The sequence below is a fragment of the Quercus robur genome, chromosome 6 (assembly GCF_932294415.1).
Source record: "Quercus robur chromosome 6, dhQueRobu3.1, whole genome shotgun sequence".
NCBI classification, from domain to species: Eukaryota; Viridiplantae; Streptophyta; class Magnoliopsida; order Fagales; family Fagaceae; genus Quercus; species Quercus robur.
In genome coordinates, this window is record NC_065539.1 from 17,817,150 (window position 1) to 17,841,385 (window position 24,236).

Consider the following 24,236-nt stretch of genomic DNA (forward strand, 5'->3'; position numbering starts at 1 on the left):
ACAAAACAAAACGCAAATGCAGGGAGAATAATTTCTATCCAAACACTCACTTAAAATAAGAAAGAGAAATGTTGTATATAACTCATTTCTCTACATAAAACCTACCATACGTCACTATTAAGGCTCATAAATCTGGAGCCTTACTTATGGTATCACATTATGCCAATAAATGACCATCTTAGGATGAGATGACAACCAATTTCTATGATGGGGAGTCTCAATATCCCTTTGAATCCACAACACCAAACATCCTTATCAATGAAGATTGCTGACGAAACAAGTGAGATTTGCAGAGATGTTTACACAGATCTCTGTATCTAGAACTATGAGAAATGAATGATGCGTGAAAGAGAAAAGAAGCAAGGAAAAGAAAAGGAAAACCAGAGAGAGAGAATTGAGAATATCAGAGAAGAGAAAACTGAATTATGATTTTCTTGAATGAATCGAAATACAATACATCTCACTTATATATAAATGAATTTACACACATAAAATAGGATCCAGAACTTTCTAACAATCCTAACTAACTTGTAACAGAATTTCCCACCATTTCTGAAGCTTGAATTGATTGGGTTTGAACAGACACGTGCCATACCAGAATCACACGAGTTATAACTAACTCTCACCCACACTGAAACGACATAGTTTAATTTAGTGGTTCATACGTGTGTGTGAGTCCAATACGTGTTTAACCATCTTCTTCCTTTAACTGTAAATGGTGCTCTATTTTTCTATTGTTATCATCCCCCCTCAAACGAATGGGGAAGGAATGAGGCATGAGTTTGTCCCGAAATAGGAGAAACAAAGGACCAGGCAAAGGCTTAGTGAATATATCTGCAAGATTATCTTTGCCAGAAACAAAGGAAATAGCTAAGTCCTTGCGAAGAACACGTTCTCTGATGAAATGATAATCCACTTCGACATGCTTAGTACGAGCATGAAAAACTAGATTCGAAGCAAGAGCAATGGCAGACACATTGTCACACCATAAAACTGGAACATGATGAAGGAAAAGGAGAAGATCACGAAACAACTGATGAAGCCAGGAAAGCTCAGCAGCAGTGGTGGCAAGTGCACGATACTCAGCTTCTGTGGAGGATCTAGACACAGTGCTCTGCTTCTTAGAGGACCAAGAAATAGGATTGGAGCCTAAAAACACCATAAACCCAGTGGTGGACTTCCTGTCAAAAGGGTCACCTGCCCAATCAGCGTCTGTGAAGGCAATTAAAGTAAGGGGACCTCGAGAGAAATAAATGCCATGAGAAAGAGTGCCCCTCACATATCTGAGAACTCTCTTAGCAGCCTCCAGATGAGCAGTTGTAAGGAATTGCATAAATTGACATAACTGATGGACACTAAATGCCAAATTTGGTCTAGTAAATGTGAGGTACTGCAGTGCTCCAACCATGCTTCTATAAGTAGAAGGATCAGACAAGGGCATACTAGAATCTGGAGTAAGTCTTGTGGCAGGACAACATGGGGTTTTAGTAGGCTTGGAGTTATGCATATTGAAACGATGAAGAACATCAGAGGCATACTTTGTCTGGGATAAGGTAAGACCATACTTGGTGGGTGTGATTTGAATACCCAGAAAATAATTGAGGGGGCCAAGATCTTTGAGATCAAAAGTGGCACTGAGAGCTGAGATGAGATAGGTAATCTGGTTAGGAGCATTACCAGTGATGATAATATCATCAACATACAGTAGTAGGTAGAGAATAGTAGAGCCAGACTGATAAACAAACAGAGAAGAATCTGCCAAGGAAGCCACAAAACCAAGGTGAAGTAATTGGGAAGTGAACCTCTCAAACCATGCCCAAGGTGCCTGCTTCAATCCATAAAGGGATTTGAGTAATTTGCAGACATAATGAGGTTTAGAGGGATGAACATAACCCTGTGGCTGCTGCATATAAACCTCCTCCTTGAGATAGCCATGAAGGAAGGCATTGGAGGCATCCAATTGCCTAATAGACCAGTTAAGGCTGACAGCAATGCCCAAAACCAATTTGACAGTAGCAAGTTTTATAACAGGACTGAATGTTTCTGTGAAATCAATTCCAACTTGTTGATGAAACCCCTTGGCTACCAGCCTGGCCTTGTATCTGGCTATTGAACCATCACTGTGAAGCTTCAATTTGTAAACCCATTTACACCCTACTAGATTGAAATGATCAGAAGGAGGAACAAGAACCCAGGTTTGCTGTTTCTGCAATGCATCAAATTTAGCATCCATTGCCTTGCACCAATTTGGATAAAAAGAAGCTATTTTGTAGGTAGGTGGTTTAGTAAAATTATAGTCCAGAGTGGCCTTATAGCAGAGTTTAGGTTTGGATATACCACTCTTGGACCTAGTTTGCATGGAGTGAGTGTTAACAGGAACAATTGGTAAGGATAAAAGGTCACTAGAGGAGGAAATATGTGAGACAGAGGCAGGTAATGATGGCAAAGTAGAACCAATAGGAGCTGTGGAAGACAGATGGGAGCAAGTTGCAGTGCAACTAGGTGAAGCAGGAGCATGAGAATGAACTGTGTGAGAGAGTTGATCAAAGGAAGTGGCAAGAGGTGTGGCAGTAGTGACAGACTGTGTGGCAGTAGTGACAGACTGTGGGGCTGGCCCTAAAATGGAAGGTTGATGAAGAGAGTGTAAGTAAAGAAGATTAGAATACCAAATGGAGTGAGATGTAGTAGTGACAGGTGACTGTGAGGAAGAAGAAGGCAGTGTAGGAAAAGGGAATTTGGATTCATTAAACAAAACATGCCTAGAGGTATACATAGAATTTGTAATGGGATCAAAGCATAGGTAACCTTTGGAAACAGAAGAGTAACCTAGAAATACACATTCCTTGGTTCTAGGTTCAAGCTTGTGTGAGGTGTAAGGTCTGAGAAGGGGATAACAAGCACATCCAAAGATCCTGAGCTAATTGAGATCAAGTTGGGAGTGATACAACAGATAATATGGTGAGTGGAACTAAAGTGTTGCAGTAGGAAGCAAGTTTATGAGAAAAACAGCAATTTGAACAGCATAAGACCAAAATTGGAAAGGTAGGGAAGCCTTAGACAGTAAAGTAATTGTGGTTTCTATAATATGTCTATGTTTTCGTTCTACCAATCCATTCTGCTGTGGAGTGTATGGACAAGAGAGTTGATGGAGAATACCATAGGCAGATAAGTAAGACTTAAACTCCTTAGAAATATACTCACCACCCCTATCTGATCTTAAGATTTTAAGTTTTGATGAGAACTGTGTTTCAGCCATGGATTTGAACTTAACAAACATAGGAAAGACCTCAGACTTGTGTTGAAGAAAATAAACCCAAGTAAACCGAGTATAGTGATCAACAAACAACACATAATACTTGAATTTATTGATAGAAGAAACTGGAGCAAGGCCCTATACATCAGAGTGAACTAATTCAAGTGGGGAATGAGCAGTAAAATGGGAAGTAGGAAAGGGGAGTTTATGAATTTTCCCACTAAGACAGTGTGTACAAGATACACTGGTACAATTATTTGAAGAAATCTTAAGACTAGGAAGAAGTGTTTGCAGGACTTGAGCATGTGGATGACCAAGCCTGTTGTGCCATAATTCCCAAAGTGAAGATGTGGAGACATGATTACAGACTCTAGAAGGTAAAGACATATTAGGAGCTTTACTAGGGTAGATAGGGTATACACCCTGTTCACTCCTGCCCTGGTAAAGTACTCTCCCTGTGGTCAAGGCCTGAACAGATAAAAGGTTTTCATCAAAATAACACCAAGAATTATTATCATGGCAGAGTTTGTGAACAGAAGCAAGATTTGAAGCTATTGAAGGTACCCTAAGGACATTATTAAGATGTAAGGATGAGTGTTGAGTAGGGAATTGAACTTTACCTATGTGAGTGATAGGAAGGTTTTGACCATTACCAACAGTTAGGTGGTCCTGTCCAGTGTAAGGTTTTGGGAAGGAGAGTGCATTGAGGCTGGATGTGACATGATCCGTTGCAGCACTGTCAACTAACCAAGGCTGTTCTTGAGCAATTGTAGCATTTGAAGCTGTTGCCATAGCAGCTAACTTGGTTGGAGGGTGCTTTCCTTGGTAGGCATAGTCCATGCAATGGTAACAATCAATTGCTGTATGACCACTCTTCCCACATATCTGACATGATGGCCTCTCATTTCTTAAACCTTGAAACTGTGATGATGGAGAGAACTGAGAGAACTAATTTGAATGGTTCTAATTTGAAGTGTATGATGAAAACTGATGTGGAAAAGTATTAGATGCTCTACCACCACCATTACCTCTTCCTCTATTATTGTTATTCCTTCCTCTTCCTCTGTTGTTGTACTGATTATAGCCACCACCACCTGATCTAAGTGTGGTATTCACTGCCATAGCAAAAGTCTCTTTAACATCATTAGACTCATTCAAAGATTCATCTTCTGCACCAAGTAGAGTAGTGAGTTCATCAAAATTCACTTGTGTACTCCTTGTTCGTATAGCAGATTTGAAAGCATTGAATTCTTTGGGAAGGCCTTTGATGGCTATGTGAAGTAATTCTTCATCATCAAGAATTATTCCAACTGCCATCAACTTATCCCTCACAACTTTGATCTTTTGAAGATACAGATCAACAGAATCACAGCCTTTCCTAATGTTGTGAAGTTTTCCTTTTAGATTCATAATGTGTGATCTTGAGATTGAAGAAAAATGGTTTTCAAGAACTTTCCAAACTTCCTTTGTTGAGTGACATCCCACAGTTAGAGCAAGAACTGAAGGAGTCAACGTTGAACTAATGAAGGTAAGAAGTGCTTTCTCCTTTGATTTCCAGATTGAATACTCTGGATTGAAGATTAAAGTAACAGATCCTGAAAAATCTGTGAGGAATTTCTCAGAAATTGGTTGAGTATCATCGAGTAACTCAAATAAGGAGTAAGTTTCAAGCACCATTGAGATTTGATGTTTCCAAACTATATAGTTGGAACTGTCAAGCTTTACTGTCATCATGTTTGACATGTTTGACAGCAACAAAAGAGGTTGATTGATCAAATTGATTGAAGCAGTAGAGGAAGACGCCATAGACCCCATTGTTGAAGACGAAGATGGCATTGTAGTTGAAGCCATCTGTTCAGTGAAGGCCGTTTGTGGCTCTGATACCATGACGAAACAAGTGAGATTTGCAGAGATGTTTACATAGATCTCTGTATCTAGAACTATGAGAAATGAATGATGCGTGAAAGAGAAAAGAAGCAAGGAAAAGAAAAGGAAAACCAGAGAGAGAGAATTGAGAATATCAGAGAAGAGAAAACTGAATTATGATTTTCTTGAATGAATCGAAATACAATACATCTCACTTATATATAAATGAATTTACACACATAAAATAGGATCCAGAACTTTCTAACAATCCTAACTAACTTGTAACAGAATTTCCCGCCATTTCTGAAGCTTGAATTGATTGGGTTTGAACAAACACGTGCCATACCAGAATCACACGAGTTATAACTAACTCTCACCCACACTGAAACGACATAGTTTAATTTAGTGGTTCATACGTGTGTGTGAGTCCAATACGTGTTTAACCATCTTCTTCCTTTAACTGTAAATGGTGCTCTGTTTTTCTATTGTTATGCCTCTCCTTCTTTTCTTTTCTTTTTCTTTTTTTTTGGGTAAAAAAAAGAAAAAGAAAAATGAAGTTACGCTTCTCCTTCATTTAATACTAGAAAATGCTAACGGACTCGTTTAATTCTTTAAAGGAGTTAGCAGCCCAAAATGTACTCCCATTGGTTTTGTTGGGAGACTTTAATGAACTATTGAGCTATGAGGACAAATTTTGGGGGTCAACCTTTAAATCTTCACTGGGCCTAAGTCTTTAAAAAACTGTATGGATAATTGTAGTTTAATGTACTTAGGATTATTTGGATTATTTACGAGCCCAAAATATACTTGGTCCAATAGTAGGCTCGATTGTAAGGGATTGGGAAATGCCTTGTGGAACCCAAGGTCCATGATTCATCATCTACCCCACACCCATTCATCATCTTGTTGGTTACAAAACAATACATTGCAAAGGATATCCAAGCCTTTTAAATTTGAAAGCATGTGGCTTTCAGATCCATCATTTTACTCTCTCATTTATCTAGTCTAAATTTTGACAATTTTAATTTATAAGATAAAACATCTCTAGAGACTAGAATTGTATTTCCAATTGGAATAGCAACCATAAAAACGTTTATTAGTCCATCTTTGTGGTATTCAAATTGCCCTAACATCTAGACTCTCTAATTTTCTTTTTAATCTAAAAGCATAGTTCTTGTAGAAATATAATAACACCCTTCACCAAGAATTTTATTTTTTTGGAAACTCAAATCAAGCGTCACATGGCTTAATGAAAGTGATGCAAATACCACACCCTTTCTTTCTTTTTCTTTTTTTGCTGAATAAAAAATTGAGTTTTTAGTGTGGACTCATCAACCACAAAACACATGACGATAATAGACAATACAACATGTATCACTGAAGCCTTGATGAGACTCATCATCATAGACTAAAGCTACGTTTGGATTGGGCTGATTGCATCTGCGTCTGCGTTTTGTTTGTTTTTTTCACGTGTTTTTCAAATTGTGGCTACTGTTCAATGAACAGTAGCCGCAAACTTTGACTTTTCAAACTTTTTTGGACCAATCAATGCACATCGTGTACTGTTCACGAACCCACAAATTTCACTTTTCAGCAACTTTTTTATTACAAATGGGTCCCACGGTACTATTTATACATTTAAAAATTATTTCGCTACAGTGTTTTTCAGTTTTCAGTTTCAGTTTTCAGTTTTCAGCTGTATCCAAATGGACCCTAAGTGTGTGTTTGGGTTCCGCGTCTGCTGCGTTGCGTTTCTGAAGCTGCGTTTTTGTTCTTTTTTTTTTTCACGCGTTTTGGAGTAATGCAGTTACTGTTCATTGAACAGTAACCACAAATGTTGACTTTCCACAGTGAACAGTGTATATGTGCACTGTTCACGGACCCACAAATTACACTTTTCAATAACTTTTTCATTAAAAATGGGTCACACGGTACTATTCACACATTTAAAAATTATTTTGTTACAGTGTTTTCAGTTTTCAATTTCAGCAAAATAAGTTCTATCCAAACAGACCCTAAGGGTGTCAAATGGGTGAGTTTGGGGTAGGCATAATTAGGTTGGATATATAAAACCCATTTACTCATTAAAACTCATTTAACTAATTTAACTAATTGCTTCTAACCCAAATCTAACCCAACCCAATTATTATGGATAAACCCTAACTCACCCAATTACCCAACTATCAAAATTACCAAAATGCCATTAAAGTGAAAACCCCAACACTTTCTTGGGTTCCCTTTTCCACTCTCTCTAGTCTCCACTCTACTTTTCCCAAAAAATCAAATTAAACAAAAGATACAAACTTGAAAAGAAAATTGCTTTAAATTGGATCAATCTTCTCCTTTTATTTTCCCACACTTTCTCGGCATGCAAACAACACTATCTAAACAACAAAATCTAAAAAAAATGGGCCTAAGTTATTAAGCACTTAGCTTCCATTTCCTGCACTTTCTCAACAACCAAACAAATCACCAAAACTGGAAGAGAATCGAGAACTTAGAGAATTCAAATTTCAGAAAAAAAAAATAAAAGAAAGAAAAATTGAACCTTGGAGACAACTCTGATAACATGCGAAGAAGAGCTAGAAGAGGAAAGCAGGTGGGTTTGTTGTCTTGTTGTTGCTGTTAAAGCAAGCGAATTGGAAGATGGCCTGAGAAGGTCGCCACGAAGGAAGCTTGGAATCTGAAGCTTTGGATCCTTTAGCACAGCTGTGTTCGTAGCTCCAAACGTCATCGTCATGGGGCTTCCAAACAAACAAAAAAAACGCTGTAAGAAGCGGATATGGTTCCTAAGAAGCGAGACTTAGTGGTCTCTGTGTTGTGTTTGTTATGCCTCATTGTTCTATGAGAGAGAGAGAGAGAGAGAGAGAGAGATGAAGGAAAACCCTGAAATGTCTAAGGGCTGTTTGTTTGTATTTTTTTTTTTTTTTTTTTTTTTTTTTTTTTTTTTATGGGAAGGGCTAGGTTGAATTTGAGTATATTGCTTTTTGGTTAAATGGGCCTCAATGGGTTTTTAGTTAAAACTCAATAATCACTGAGTCTAATTGGGTTGATGCCCATTTAACCAAACTAATAATTGGGTGAGTTTGAGTTCAATTAGAGTTGGTGGATTTGGGTGGGCAAATGGGTTTAGGCTTACTTAGCCACCCCTACATAGACACAACAAATTTGTTGAAGCACCACTGCTTCAACTATTCAAAAATGCAAAACGTGGGTTTAGTGCAGTTTCTCTTATATTAACGCATTAAGAGAAGATTCGGGACAATGGCTGTCGGACCAACCTCTACTAGATCACATCAGATCTTGTTAATCTAAATAGATAGGCCATCAATTCAGATCAATTCTCAATCAACTCAACTTTGAATTCAACAATTACTCTGGTAAATTTCGATCATGAAATCCAAAAATATGATTGGTTCCAGTCAGGCCTTATCCGAAACACTAAACCCATGCACATTTAGCCTTTTCTCCCGTCGGTATTTGGTGGAGCTTTCACAAGTTTCAATTACTCCAAAAAAACATTTTACTATTCCCAGTTGTCCTGATTTGCACGTCGCAGTGTGCATGATCTCACATGTTTGCTAAATGGTCAGTGAGCTATTTTTGTTGTTTATCATTAGGCTGTGGACAACTGATCCATCTTAAATTGGCTTTGGGGCATGCCTTTTGGGGCGTGTGAATACCTTAACTAACCCACATTGTTATCATCCCCAAATAGGCAAATATCTTCTTCCCACATTATCATTGATATATCGGTCTCTCTCTCTCTCTCTCTCTCTCGGACTATTCTCAGTTGGTGTCCCAACCTTGAATTTGGAGCTCCAAAACTGGTTTGAAATAGGTCTTAAGTGAAAGTTGCAGCAAGATTTATATTTTTTTAGTTTTTGAGGTCCACTTCCTTGGCTCCCTTCAAATGTACAAAAGGGTCCCTCAAAATCTCTGTTATACTAAAGTTTAAAGATGTCAATGAGAATTCAGTCAAACGCACTTCCCTAACTGAAGTGACCTCGATGACTTTGGTGAGGTTGGTGAGTTTGGGTTTTGTGATTTAATTTGCAAGAAGAACTGGTATATTATAAACGTTGCTGTCACACTAACGGGTTTAGTTCACCCACTTAACAATAACCCTTCTCCACTTAACATTTTATACTACATTTTGCTTGCGATAGCAGCAGCAGCTTGGTTCGGGTGACAACTACTTCAGTATCCAAAGTTACTCTTCTTTTATATATACATAGAACCAAAATCGAAGATACTTCAATTTTAGAGAGAAATTATTAAGTACTTCCGGAACATCTTGATGATGTGATTTTCTATCAAAATATTGGGTAATAATCAATTTGGTCTAAATCTTCATCACATCAACATTGAAAAGGTGCATTGGGGATTAACTCTTGTTAAATAGTTTACTAAATTAAAGAATGTTTGGACTAAAATCATCCTTACTTCTACATTCAAACAATTTTTTTATCAATATTTATTCAAAACCAATGGTAATAATTAACTTTGGTGCACATGACGTTTTGATCGATTCTCATTTGGTATACCCATGCGTTTTCTATTAATGTAGTATGATTGAGTAATCTTGCTTTTAATTGGTGTATCATGTATTTTAGTTTAGTGGTAGTTCAAATCCTGCGAGTTGAGAAATTTTAATAATAATACAATTAAGTAGAGGATAATAGGCAATTTCTCACTTGTAATTAAGCATTCATTTCTTCATTGGCCTTTTTGCTAGGGATCAAATGCATTATTTTTAATTCATTGTTGAATCAATAAATTAGAGAATGGAGGTAATCTTTTCTTACTCTTTGATCCTCATTCTTTAGCGTGAGAAAGGTTAAGGAAGATTTAATTCTATCATAATTTACCAATTAAATTGATTAACACCAACATGATCACATATTATGTTTATATATTTTCTATGAGTTGCGTTAAGTTACACTTGATGTAATTCTAAGTAATATTACACCACTCAAAACTTGTTATTGAATTCATATTTTGAAAATCACACTATTGTATTACATGTTCTATATATTTCTAACATGCAGGTCAATTTTCATGTCAATCGAATGTTATTTATCATTCGATCATAAGCTTATATTTTATGCATTATTTTAAAGTTTAAGCTACAAAATCTTGAATTTAAACAAGTGATAGATGACATGGCTATTGATATTTGATCACCTTGAAATTTTGAAAGCATGAAGAATATATGAAGATAATGTAATCTAATGGTAGATTTGTCAAAATTTGCATCCAATTAAAAAACATTTATTGATATAACATTGCTTAAAGTCACACCAGGTGTAACTTAAACCCAACACATTTTTATTATTTTGTTACTTGTGCATGTCACATATTAAACTATAGGGTAAATTCCACTAATATACCCATAGGCTAATGTCAACTAGGTCCAAGAGTTTTTAAAACTGACCAATTTGGTTCCTAATGCTAACTTAGTTCCTAAAAAAGTTGAGAAAAAATAACTAACTGTTTAGGGACTAAGATGGCTTTAGGGACCAAATTGTCCAGTTTTGAAAAGTCTTGGACTTGGTTGGTATTAGCCAAAATCTCAGGATATATTAATGGAATTTACCCTAAATTATATTTAGATTTTTTTTTTCTCAATCTAAAAGAATTCATTTGTTTAGATAAAGCCCACGTGTGAATTTTTTTTTTTTTTTTTTTGGCAAAAATCCAAAACCGACCCTCTAATTTTCAACGTTTTTCATTTGTGGTTCCTGGGCATTATTTTATTTCATAATTTGGCCTATAAATTCATGACTTCACTTCATCGTTCTCCAACAATCAGCTTCCACTTTCCTATTTCTGCAGCCATTGATATCTTCACTTTGATAATCTAAATAAAGAAGGTTGGTTTATGCAATGATTTGAACATTAATTGTTCTTAAAGTATAGCCAATTCACCACGGCTCAATGTTTCTTTGTTTTGATTTACGTTAGGGATTTGGGTCTCAATGTTTCTTTGTTTTGATTTCAGGGGAAGGGGGTTTTCAAAAAAAAAAAAAAAGATTTCAGGGGAAGGGGAAATGTTTTCTTTTCTCTCTTTCTTTTTTTCTTTTTTTTTTTATATAGATTTTTCTTTTTTTCTTTTAATTTTGAAGTTAAAAATAAATAAATAAATAAATAAATAAATAAATAAAAACGGCGTCGTTTTAGTGTATTTAACGATAGCCCTTTACTGAGTTTTAATGGAATCTTGCATTGACAAAAATTGAAAGTTAGAGAACTGAAATGAAAAAACGTTGAAAGTTAGAGGGTTAGTTTTGAATTTTTGCCTTTATATATATATATATATATATATAATAGGATAGGATAATAAGAGATTTTATCTATTGAACTAACTAATTCTGAAATGCGTGAAAATTATGTTTGACTAAACAAAAGATATGACTTTGCTTGTGATTATCCACGTTTTAGATGTGAACTCTCACTTTGATGCTATTGCTAAGACAAGTTTATGTAAGAAAGCATCCTTGTTGCCTTGCCAGTTTTATTCCAGATAGAAGCGAACACTTTCATTGGCTCTGAAATGCATTGCTTTCTTGTCTCATCTCCATGATTAGAAGACTTCATGAAAGTGTTTTTCTTCTAGCATGCGCTCATTATTCAATATGATCATAATTTGGCATTTTAAGTTCGTCACAAAATTAATAAAAAGAAAAGATAGAAACAAGTAGTGTCCTCAATTCATCACAAAGTGAAAGCAAATAGTATAATAGCATTCAGGATGGTCCCATTTATTACCCAAATTTCATATCTCATGGTAGGAATTTACTGCTATATGTTTAACAATCCTCAAGTGTTAGCAAAAACAAAAACACCCCTCAATTTTATAAGGGACGCTTTAATGAATGCCTTAGGACATTTGTATCATTTAAAAAAAGTTTTAATATTATTCTCATGAAAAATATAAAATATTGTCAAAAAAAATTAAAAAAAAAATTTTAAAATAGTTTCTAAGCGAATAACATAAATGTACCGTTAACTTTTCCCATTTCACAATACTTTATTCAATTTTACTTGCGCAGTTTACAAACCTCCTTTTGGCTTTTGCAAACAGCAAAATTGCTTTTTAATTTGAAATTTCCACTATTTTTTTTAGTTCCCAAAAATCTGCGAAACTTTTTCGTACCGACACGTCAAAGAAAAATTTAGTAATAGATTTACTTTGAAAAATCCTAGAAAGATCCAAAACTTTTTTTGGCAGTATACCTTGTTTCTTTTGGTTGCCTTAATAAAAAGTCATTAGCCTTCGCATTTTGGGCATCGATATTCGTACGAACATGGGAACACTCCATGTTCAGCATCAAATACTAAACATTTAAAACAAAAACAAAGATTTAAATGATTTATGACATTACTTTGCTTAGGGATGGTTAATAGTTTTGATTTTTTTTCCTTTGTTAGCATTCTTTTATGATGTAATTGCTTTGGCTAGTGCTGCAAAAGAAAAAGAAAAGATTTTTTAATTAGAAAAATACCATTATTTTCTCTTCTCCATTATATAAACGTAATTATATTTATATAAACTATGCGTTGAGGTTAGGATTAAAATTGAAAATTATTTTACTATTTAATTTATTTCTGTTATTATTTATAGGTCTCACTATATTTTTTGGCACTATTTATGATCCCACTGTATTATTTCGACTAACTTTCAAAAATAATTTTTCAATTTCAGCAAAATAAGTGATATTTAAACACACTCAAAATCTATTACCTATTATGCTAAAAAAAAAAAAAAAAAAACTGATTTATGAACACGTAAAAAATATCTTTTCTGACTGTTAGTGACTGAGTCCCCAAACTACCCTTAGTTATATAAATTCCTTCTCCTGCGCATTTAAACGAGCGTTAGTCACGCCTAAAATCACGATTTTCAGAGCAACGGTCGAGATTGCGTCACCACAACAACATCAACAACTCTACTAGCTACAAACAAATACAATATAGTAAAACATATCCAGAAATCAAAAAATAATTTAACAGTGTATTGTGTATAAATATAGCATATATTCCAATCATCCTAGTGTTGGTTTTCCCTTGCTTTTCAAGTCTCTGAACCTTCAAAGAATAACCACTTCCCTAAGATATACCCTTCTGTTGTTAACGCTCTTCTCTCTTTTGCTCCACTGCTTCCTTTCTTCTTAGACCATTTGCACACCCCAAATGTAGTGGTGGATATTCTTGTTTGTTTGTTTTTTTTTTTGGTTAGTTTTTTTTTTTAATGTTTTCCTTATGAGCCTCATGTTTTCAAGCTTGTAGTTCTGGGTTTTGACCCAATTGGTTAAAGCTTTGGAAAATCCAAGGAACCAAAGCAAAAAAAAAAAAAAAATCTTAAACCATGTCTGTTGAAGAAGGTAAATTTGGCTTTTATTTGAATTAATTTCAAGATTATCTCTTTTGTCTTTGCTGAGAAAACGTAGCTTTTCATTTAATACCACAATTATGAAGTAAATTATTGGCTTTGTTGAAGAGAAAACGTTTCATTTTTTTTGTTTTTTAATATGTTATGGCTTACACAGAGACTAGCAAAGGAGAAACAAAGCAAAACCCAGAAGCAGAAGAAGATGACTCGTCACCAAGAGCTGTATTGGACATTCCTATTATGGGGGGTAATGACTCAGACAACAGTGGGAGTAGCAATAGTTTTAGCTCATCTTCTTGTGTTTCTCCAACAAGCCAGAAATCTATGGTGGGTCAGAGTCAGAGTCAGAGTCAGAGCCATGGTGGTGGGTCGCAGTGGAAGTCTGTGATCGATGGTTTGAAGAAGAAATCAATGAGAAGGTTATCAACCATATCTTCTTTCACTGCGAGCTATGATCTTTCGAGGAAGAATTATCTGAGGAGGAAATTGGCTAGGATTCGAAGCGCCGAGGATGGAATTCAATGCGGTGAGGATCATGAGATTCCCATACCCAAACCTTCTTGGAGGAACTTTGATTTTGCTGAACTTGCGGCTGCTACAGACAATTTTAGCTCTGGTAAAACATTTTTCCCTCTACTTTTACTTTCCTTGTCTTTTTCTATTTTTTTCTATTTCTAAATATCTAAATATTAGAGCTAAAACCTACTCAACCTAATCGATTGAGAAATCTTATTAGTGGACTAATTATTATTATGATTTTTTTTTAAATCATGTTAGTGGACTTTTTACTAATAGATGATTCACATGCCCCACTTATCTCATTTTGCTTGAATTTGAAGTCCACCAACCATAATTTACTATGTAACATTTTTTTTTTCTTTTTTTAATAATATAACTCAAGTTTATAATGCAAAAATAGATTCTCACGGTGAAATTTTAAAGGTGAAACCAAAAATAATTATTCGCAAGTGATCAGAGAGATGGTCATATGCTCAAGATGCTTAAGTGAGAAAAAAAATTCAAATAAGGTTTGATTAGTGGAGAACTTTAGTGGGTAGTGAAAGTGAAACTCTTTAGTGACAGATGCATTGTTAGCACTTGGTAGTAAAGTTGCTTTTTTTCTCCTCATTAGTTAGCCTTTTGGCCATTATTAATCCAAATTAATTTCATTAATATTCACATTTCGTCATTCAAGTCCAAAAATGAAGTAATAGTCTCTTTTTAATCTCTATAGCTTGTACGTGACATTGTACCTAACAAAAAAAAAGGTTGTACTGTACATGACATCTTATGGGATGTTTTAAAGTTCAAACATTCAATTTATATATAGCATTACTTAACTATATAATCCTAGTTCATTCAAAAACCATGTAATCCTAGCTAGTTGAATGCAGTATGGCTTGTATATGGTCCTAGATAGAACCTCAAAAATGAAACAAAAACAAAAGGGTGGGAACCTATCAACTATCAACTATTAACTATCAACTACTACAATGTTGACTAAAAAATTGGGAACTAGTCAACTAGCCGCCACTTACTTGGACCGGCCCAATAAATTTTTCTTTGGGAGCTGACCCCTTGACCCAATTTTTATTGAATGGAAAAATAAAAGTGAATTGTGGAACAGAACTGATTGACCCACACGTGGCAGTAAAGTTGAGACAGTTAACTGTTAACTGCTTCTGATAATGAACAAGTCGTCAAATGGGTTCGTATTTCAAACAGCTTAGAAAGACTTTGCCATTTGAAAAAAAGTTCCGTGAAAAACGCCTTAACTTGGGTTGTGATCGGTTTAGTTGACAAGTACAGATTTTTAATTTTGTATGTTATCACTGCTGAATTTGTTGGATTTATTCTGAATAGTGTGTATTTATGACTAATGTTGTCTAAATTAGTATGGTCCAGTTTCCAAGACATGCTCTTGTTTTACAGGTTTTTCTGGTGTAAGTATAAGTCCAAGCAGCAAGTCGTTTTCTTAAGATTTTCTCCGTTAGTCTCTGAATTTGGAATTACATATTAATCTTCAGTCGGGCTTAGTTTCTCTGCAGTCCAACTTTATGCCGTTAATTGCGGAACTATAAATCAATCAATGGATTGTTGACAAGCGTTTTTTCACACTTGTATGACTAGTTGTAGTCAATGATCTAACAACAATCTCAATCCAATCATATTGAATATTTACAAAAATTCTAGTTAAATTGTCAGTGTCTATTTATTATTATATTGTACTATGGTTCTAATTTGTTCATCAAACTTTGATAGAGAACTTGATTGGAAAAGGGGGGCACGCAGAGGTGTACAAAGGGTGCTTATCTGATGGTGAAGTTGTAGCAGTTAAAAAGATAACAAAGAAAGAGAAGAAAGACGAGGATAGAATACGTGAATTCTTGTCTGAGGTTGGAATTATTGCACACATAGACCATCCCAATGCTGCTCGATTGCTTGGTTTCGGGATAGATGGTGGTCTGCATCTTGTCCTTCAATATTCCCCGCACGGCAGCCTGGCTTCTCTGTTATTCGGTGCTGTCTCAATCTCTTTACTTTGATGTTTCTGTTCCTTTCTACTTGTATGATTGTTTTTAGTCCACATACAGTGAACATAAATAGCAATATGTGTTTCTGCCACATCTGCTGCATCTCTGCTTCTCTACTAGGCAAAGCTTGAAGTGATGGGAATTCTTCCTTTGGAACCACTAAGACTTAAAACGGTTTGATGGCAGCAGATGTTTGAGAAGGATTGTATAAAATATGACCACGAATGAACTAGTTTAGTTATAAGAAAAACAAAGTAAGCCAAAACTTATAGATTTATTTGGCTGATGAAGAGACATTCAGCATTTCAGGTTCATCTGAGTGTCTGGAGTGGAAGATAAGGTTTAAGGTGGCTGTAGGGGTGGCGGAAGGATTGCAATATCTCCATCACAAATGCAACAGGCGAATTATTCACAGAGACATCAAAGCCTCCAATGTATTACTCACCCAAGATTTCGATGCTCAGGTATCTTTGCTACTTCTCAAGGGCTAAATTTGACATTTATGTATAATGTAGTCCCTAAAATGGGATAAGTTCAAGTTTGTGATTTCGCCTGTAACTTGCAGATTTCTGATTTTGGACTCGCAAAGTGGCTGCCAGAAAAATGGGCTCACCATGTTGTTTTCCCTATTGAGGGCACATTCGGGTTAAGCATCAGTTTCAATGATTTGTTAGAAGTGTTTCTCATTTCAAAAGTTAATAGTCATCTGGGCTTACAAATTTTTTTATGAACTTCAGGTATTTGGCCCCAGAATACTTTATGCATGGGATTGTTGATGAGAAAACTGATGTATTTGCATTTGGAGTCTTATTACTGGAGATCATAACTGGCCGCCGTGCTGTTGATTCAAGTAGACAAAGCCTTGTCATCTGGGTATGGTTTTGTTTATGCCAAAACTTTTGTGAGCGAGGTCCAATCAATGGTTATAGTGATAATCATGTCAGGCTACAAAATTCGTTCATAAAACATTTTGAGGGCACCAAGACTGACTGTCTACCTTAGGCTGCAATATTTGGGCTTTGTGTTTCCTATTTGCTAATATCTTTATGGATTATGAAATACTTTTGACAAAGATAAATGACTACTCATTTAGTTTTTGGTTATGTGCAGGCAAAACCGCTGCTGGACACGAATAATATTAAGGAATTAGCAGATCCTAGGTTAGGAGATGCATATGATGTTAGTGAGATGAGACGCGCTATGTACATGGCTTCAATGTGCATCCACCACTTACCTTCCATGCGTCCTGACATGAACCGGGTATGAAAATATGCCATGTTTTCTGTATCAGGTTAATTTTAACTTCCTCATGATCAAGCTGCAAGATTTGATTACTGATGCAAAGTTGTGGACTGCAGCTTGTGCAGCTACTGAAGGCTGATGATGGACCTCTTGAACTGAAACAAAAGTTTACAGAAGCCAGATCACACCTTTTCAGTGCTAGTGACCTGGAAGATTATACTTGCACAAACTATCTCAACGACCTCAATCGTCACAGGCAACTTGTGATGGAGTAATTAATCCTCAAATTCTGTTCTATTGTCACTTCTGCTGCAGCTGCAAGAGTTCCTTCCTGTAAATTGCTTTTGTGAGACTTATAAAATTGTATGGCCCAGCAGTTCCGTGGGTGAAGTTTTTTTCACCAGCTACTAGTATGTTTCCTCAGGCTTTCAACATTAAGCATCGTTGTCTGTCCTAAACCTATAGAGCACACGACTACTGGGAAAAACTCTCCACGAGAAACTGTAGGGAAAAACAATTTGTGTACAGAGTGTTTTCTATTGCAATTTCCAAAATTGGAAATCCAACAATTTGCTTAAAAGTTTGAATGTGTTTCAGGTTTCAGCTTCAATTCCCTGTTTGTATAAACTAGTACTCGGTATGTATGTATATTATTGCAATAATGTTGACAATTTTTTTCTTTTTTGAGAAACAATGTTGACAAAATTAATTTCTAGTACTAGTAGTCGTTTCTTGTTTGTATAAAAATAAAATTTTAAAACTGATGGCATATGCTAATGTGACACGCAAATTAAACATGTGACGAATGGTAGTACAATTAACTCCAGTGGTTATAAAATTACAAACAATCAGTCTAAACACAAACCTAAATGTGTTTTAGGTTTCAGCTTCAATTCCCTGTTTGTATAAACTAGTACTCGGTATGTATGTATATTATTGCAATAATGTTGACAATTTTTTTTCTTTTTTGAGAAACAATGTTGACAAAATTAATTTCTAGTACTAGTAGTCGTTTCTTGTTTGTATAAAAATAAAATTTTAAAACAGATGGCATATGCTAATGTGACACAAATTAAATATGTGACGAATGGTAGTACAATTAACTTCAGTGGTTATAAAATTACAAACAATCAGCTTAAACACAAACCTAAGTTCATATCTAATTTGACAGCATACATGAGTGTCAACTTGTGATTAGATTATAATACTTACGCGTGGGACCACCACAGTATTCAGTGAAAATATTAATTTGATGCATCAATGGACACAAACTTATAATAGATTTGGATGTGAGTTTAGATACATCGCTAGAGTTTTTCCTTAAAAAATTTGAATAATAGCACAATTCAGGAACTACTCCAAAAATCAAGATACGAATGATAACACATCAAACATATGATATTTCCCAGAGAATTGAGGTCAGGACAAAAATGTGGCTTGGGAAACTGTTGGTAATACCGTAATAGTTGAGACTCAAGGATAAATAATGGTCAGATTTCAGAAATGAGGCAACCAACACACTCATATTCTTTCTTATATTTCCTCTATAGAATAGTATTAAGCTTAATAGTGTAGTCGTTTGCTTACTTCACTGCAAGAAAGCTACTTACCGCATAGAGATTAATAGATGATGAAACAGAATAAACGTCAAGATTAGTTATTATTCGTGTAAGTTGAAATCCTCATTAATGATAATATAGTTCAAGCCTCGCGATATTTATGTTACTGTCTTCAAATTAGGGAAACACAAGCACTATTTGATAAAATTCCTCTCTGTTAAGTACAGACTCACAATCCTTAATCACGAAATCAAATTACATCCTCAAAAGTGCCTCGAGGACAAGGACATTTCTATTGAAACAGAAAGAGAAAGTACTAATTAAGCCATAAAAGTCTTTACAATACTCAATTTTAAAAACAAGCAAACTATAGTAATAGCATCGAGTTTAGATAATTAGGGGCTTTTTTGCCATTAAGTTAATTTTACAAATATACTAGTTATGTGACTAAAACATATTAATTAGGGTAAATTGTAAATTACACCCTAAACTTTGAGGGTGTTTGAATTTTATACCCTGAAATTTTAGAATTTGGATTCAACTCTCTAAAGTTTGGGATTGTTTAGATTTTAAATCTTGAAATTTCAGAATTTGAATTTTACCCTCTGAAATTTGGGAGTGTTTGGATTTTACACCTTAACATTTCAGAATTTGAATCTTAACTCATAAATTTTAGGGTGTTTGGATTTTACTCCCTAAAGTTTCAGTATTTGAGGGTGTAAAATTCAAACACCCCAAACTTTAGGGAGTAAAATCCAAATTCTGAAATGTCAGGATTTAAAATCCAAACAGTCCAAACTTCAGGGAGTAAATTCTAAATTTTGAAATTTTACGGTGTAAAATTCAAACACCCCAAATTTAGGGGTGTAATTTACAATTTACCATATTTATTAATTAATGAGAAATGATATGGCTACAATATTTTCACAACAAATTATAAGTGACAAATTGTTATTAGTAGTCAAAAAGGTAATTTCAATTGTAGGTTTTTTTTTTTTTTTTTTTTACAAGATATAAATTCAACTCTAGCCCAATCTAAGTATATATGTGTGTGAAACTCCCTCCTGGAGATTTGAATCTCGACCCTTATCCCCACAAACACTTATACTTATGGAGTGACGATCATACCAAGGATGTGCAGTGGTTCAATTGTAAGTTTAAATTAGGACTAATAACAACTTACCACCAATAATTTGTTGTAATAGTATTGCGAAAACGTAGTGAGGATAACATTTCTCTTGAGTATTGATTATATGATCACTTTTGGAAGTCAAGCTTCTAATATCATCTCATGATAAACGGTTTTTTTCTCTCTAGGTTCTCCCAGGAGTCCCAGAGGTGAAACTTTTTCGTCTCTGTACGAATAGTTCTCTGATCAACTCAGTAGAAACGTTTGGTTTCATTTCATGGTAAGAAAGTCATGGATGATATCTTGAATAGATGTGCGAGCTTACAGCTATCAGAGAGGGAGGGAGCAGAGGTTATTATAGATGCTCTAGTGACAGAAAGCAACAGAGTGTTGGCCGAGAAGTTCTTCACGAAACGGCGTGTGAATTTGGAGTCAGTGGCGCGAGTTCTAAGATTGATCTGGAAAACGAACCAAAGCTTCGAGGTTAGCGACTTAGGAGATAATAAGGCTCTCTTTCTTTTCCAAAATGAGGATGATGCAGATAAAGTCCAACTTCAAGGTCCTTGGTCCTTTGATAAATACCTCCTTGCTCTACACAAGCTGAAAACAGGGGAGGCAGTGATCAAGATCAAGTTTGACAGGATGGCACTATGGATCCAAATCCACGGCATCCCAACCACGTTCCAAACCAAGGAGGTGGGGTACAGCATAGGGTCCACCATTAGGGCGGTGGAAAGTGTAGACACAAATGAAAAAGGTTTCTACCTTGGAAGTTTCATGCGCATAAGGGTAATGATAGACATTTCAAATCCGCTGTGCAGAGGCCGGAAGGTTCGACTAGGAGAATCAAGTCAGTTTTGGGTTGATTTCAAGTACGAGCGAATGCCAATATTTTGCTACCTTTGTGGTATGGTGACCCACGATGAAAATGATTCCCTGGTAGGGCTTCGACGTACTGAACGGATGAATGCAGAGGACAAGCCATATGGGCCATGGCTGCGAGCAACGCAGGAAAGACTCCAGAAACCTAAACTGGTCTTGGCACCATCTCGGGACAACGATAAGGAGGTACAAAAGAACCCAGACCTCCATATTCAGGCTGTCATTGGATCAGACCGGCATTCGCAAAGTCCTGTAAAGGGAACTGATCCCCAAAGACGGCAGTATAGGAAAATGAAAAAGGTAAAGCTAACATGGGGGCTGTGGTTGCAACTACCGAGGTGAAAATCCCACAAATCCCTCACGAGCAGCGAGGCAGTCAGTTCGAGAAGCAACTAAAGGAGATTGACGCAGCGATTTTTGGGGATACAGCTGACACAACAAATCACCATAAAGCAGTGCAAAGCACGGGTATGACTGAGGTGATTCAAACAAATGTTCAGACAACCCATACGCAGATGAAGGTGGAAGATGATGCTAGACATGATGGGCCCCAGGAAATGTCAAAAAGCAATATAATGTCAACATCTGGGTCACAGCCACATAATGGGCCAACCAATAAAGCCCAGGTAAACTTTACAACTCTCCCTCCATTTATTATGGGCCCAATTTCACCAGCTAGCCCACAAAGCCTAAACCGAAAAAGTCCAGCCAAATAAACTTAAGGAAAGGCCGAGTAGGACCAGCCATGCAAAGAAAAGAAAATGTTTTATGTAGAGGGATAGTGAGGGTAAAAGGTGATGACTTGGGGACGGGTACCATGATGGACGTAGAACAAAATGAAAAGAGTGGTAAGCTTAGAACTCGCCCTCCCTTGAAAGATATTTCGGGTTTGGTGGAGAACGTGAAGAGGAAAAAGGTAGATGGGGATGTCATGGCCCTTAGCAAACTCATGGCTCAAGAGTTAGGATCGATGATGGCTGCGGGTCAGCCCCGCCGAGAACAATGAGTGCATTAAGTTGGAACTGTAGGGGGCTTGGGAACCCCCTCACAGTTAAAGCACTCTACAAAGTCGTGAAGGAGGAAGATCCTACTTTAGTCTTCTTAATGGAGACTAAGTATGATGTTACTAAGATGAAATGGGTACAAAGGAAGTTGGATAGAAAACAGGGGCTTGTGGTGCCTTGTATTCGTCGGGGGGGTGGGCTTGCCCTCCTATGGAGGTGTTCTACAACTATGGAGGTGCAAACTTACTCTCCTAACCATATAGATGTTATCATTTCGGAGAATCAGTAGGCGCAATGAATCTTGGACTTTGCTTTCAAGACTTAGTTGTCGCAGTGACTTACCTTGGGTGTGTATGGGGATTATAATGAACTCATGTTCACAAGTGAAAAGGAGGGTGGTAATACTAGACTTGAGGGTCAAATGAAACAATTCTGGGATGCGATAAATAGATGCAACCTCAAGGACTTGGGGTACAAGGGCTCGGCTTTCACTTGGCGGCGAAGGTTGGGCAACCGTGGGTGGATACAAGAAAGACTAGACCGTGCACTGGTCTCCACCAATTGGGTTGGGACGTTCCCACGTTCCAAATTACTACATATTGCTTCCTCTACTTTTGACCATAGTATTCTACTCCTAAAGGTAGCCAACCCCCCTCGACAGAAATCCAGGAGATCAAAACTATTTCGGTTCGAAGCCATGTGGCTCAAAGATGAGGCATGTAGTGAGGTGGTTCAGGAAGCGTGGGCAAGAGGTGAAAACAAGGGCTCTCAATGGCCAATTGCTAACTGCCTGGAAGAGTGCCAATTCGCTTTAACGTCGTGGAACAAAAATATTTTTGGCCACGTGGGTAGAAGAGTCACTGCTCTGCAATAGAAGCTCCAAATTCTGGAGAATTTGAACATGGGCGGTGCGGCTTTGAATGATCTTCATGAGGTTAGATTAGAGTTAAACAAAGCTCTTGCCATTGAGGAAGATATGTGGCTTCAGAGGTCAAGGAATAGTTGGTTGAAAGCAGGGGACAAGAATACGACTTTTTTCCACACCAAAGCATCCAACCGCATGCAGCGTAACACTATAGCCAGGGAGCTGGACTCCAATAATGTGTGGATAGAAGATGAGGAGCATATTGGTCATGAATTTGTACAGTCATTTACGGGCCTCTTTACCTCCTCTGACCCTCAGATTGAGGGGGAGCTTATTGATGCAATTCAGCCAAAGGAATCGGATAGGATGAATGCCTCGCTAATCAGGGAATTCCTGGCAATGGAAGTTAAGAAAGCCTTAAAGCAGATGCACCCCACGACGGCCCCGGGCCCAGACGGTATGCCCCCTTTATTTTACCAACATTTCTGGCCTACTATTAAAGAGACTGTTATATGTAATACCTTAAACTTTCTTAACCACAGCATGGCCCCGCCCAAGTTCCATGAGACTCATATTGTGCTCATCCCAAAAACGAAAGATCCGGCAAGGGTCATGGATTACCGACCAATAAGCTTGTGCAACGTGGCTTATAAATTGGCTTCAAAAGTGGTGGCAAACAGAATGAAGGTAGTGCTGCAGGAAGTTGTATGTGAAAACCAAAGTGCGTTTGTGGCAGAGAGGTTAATCACTGATAATATTTTAGTGGCACATGAAGTGATGAATCATATCGGCAAACGAAGAAAAGCCAAAAGTGGGGAAATGGCGTTGAAGTTAGACATGAGTAAAGCCTACGACCTGGTAGAATGGGAGTGCTTAAAGCAGATAATGCTAAAACTAGGCTTTCATGGGCATTGGGTGCAAATAGTAATGAGGTGCGTGTCGTCAATCTCTTATGCAGTGAAAATTAATGGCAAGCCTTGTGGAGAAATACGTCCATCGTGTGGACTTCAACAAGGCGACCCTCTCTCTCCATATCTCTTTATCATCTGTGCAGAGGGTCTATCTGCTCTAATCCATAGTTCAATTCAACAGCAGAGGCTAAGAGGAGTGGCTGCCTCGGGTAGCGGACCTAGAGTGTCTCACTTCTTCTTCGCAGATGATAGTCTCATTTTTGGGAGGGCCTCGTTGGAGGAATGTGCTGAAATACAGAGGGTGCTTCAGGTCTACGAACAGTCATCAAGACAAAAGTTAAATCGGTCGAAAACCTCCTTATTTTTCAGTCCTAACACAACAGATGAGTTAAAGGAGTCAATCAAGGCAATGTTCGGTGCAATTGAGATCCGGCCTCATGAATCCTACCTCGGGCTGCCATCCTTGGTGGGCCGGTCAAAAAGCAATACTTTTACCAATTTAAAACAGAGGGTCGCAAACAAAGTGTCGGGTTGGAAGGAAAAACTCTTGACGACAACTGGTAAGGAAATTCTTATCAAAGCAGTTGCACAAGCAG

General features: G+C 36.8%; 1 protein-coding gene across 1 annotated transcript; it reads left to right on the plus strand.

Moving 5' to 3' along the window:
• The first annotated feature begins 13,156 nt into the window (after nucleotides 1-13,156).
• On the plus strand, nucleotides 13,157-17,984 carry LOC126733056 (receptor-like cytosolic serine/threonine-protein kinase RBK1). Its single transcript, XM_050436174.1, has 8 exons — nucleotides 13,157-13,506; nucleotides 13,672-14,130; nucleotides 15,777-16,034; nucleotides 16,358-16,512; nucleotides 16,614-16,693; nucleotides 16,786-16,921; nucleotides 17,159-17,308; nucleotides 17,407-17,984. The coding sequence occupies exons 1-8, from the start codon at nucleotides 13,491-13,493 to the stop codon at nucleotides 17,563-17,565; spliced, it is 1,413 nt and encodes a 470-aa protein (XP_050292131.1). The 5' UTR covers nucleotides 13,157-13,490; the 3' UTR covers nucleotides 17,566-17,984.
• Nucleotides 17,985-24,236: the final 6,252 nt, after the last annotated feature.

Excerpts from the sequence above, each read along its gene's own strand:
- LOC126733056 (XM_050436174.1), top strand. Across the intron at positions 16,922-17,158 it reads GACAAAGCCTTGTCATCTGG|GCAAAACCGCTGCTGGACAC; the intron begins GTATGGTTTTGT and ends GGTTATGTGCAG. Across the intron at positions 17,309-17,406 it reads TGCGTCCTGACATGAACCGG|CTTGTGCAGCTACTGAAGGC; the intron begins GTATGAAAATAT and ends TGTGGACTGCAG.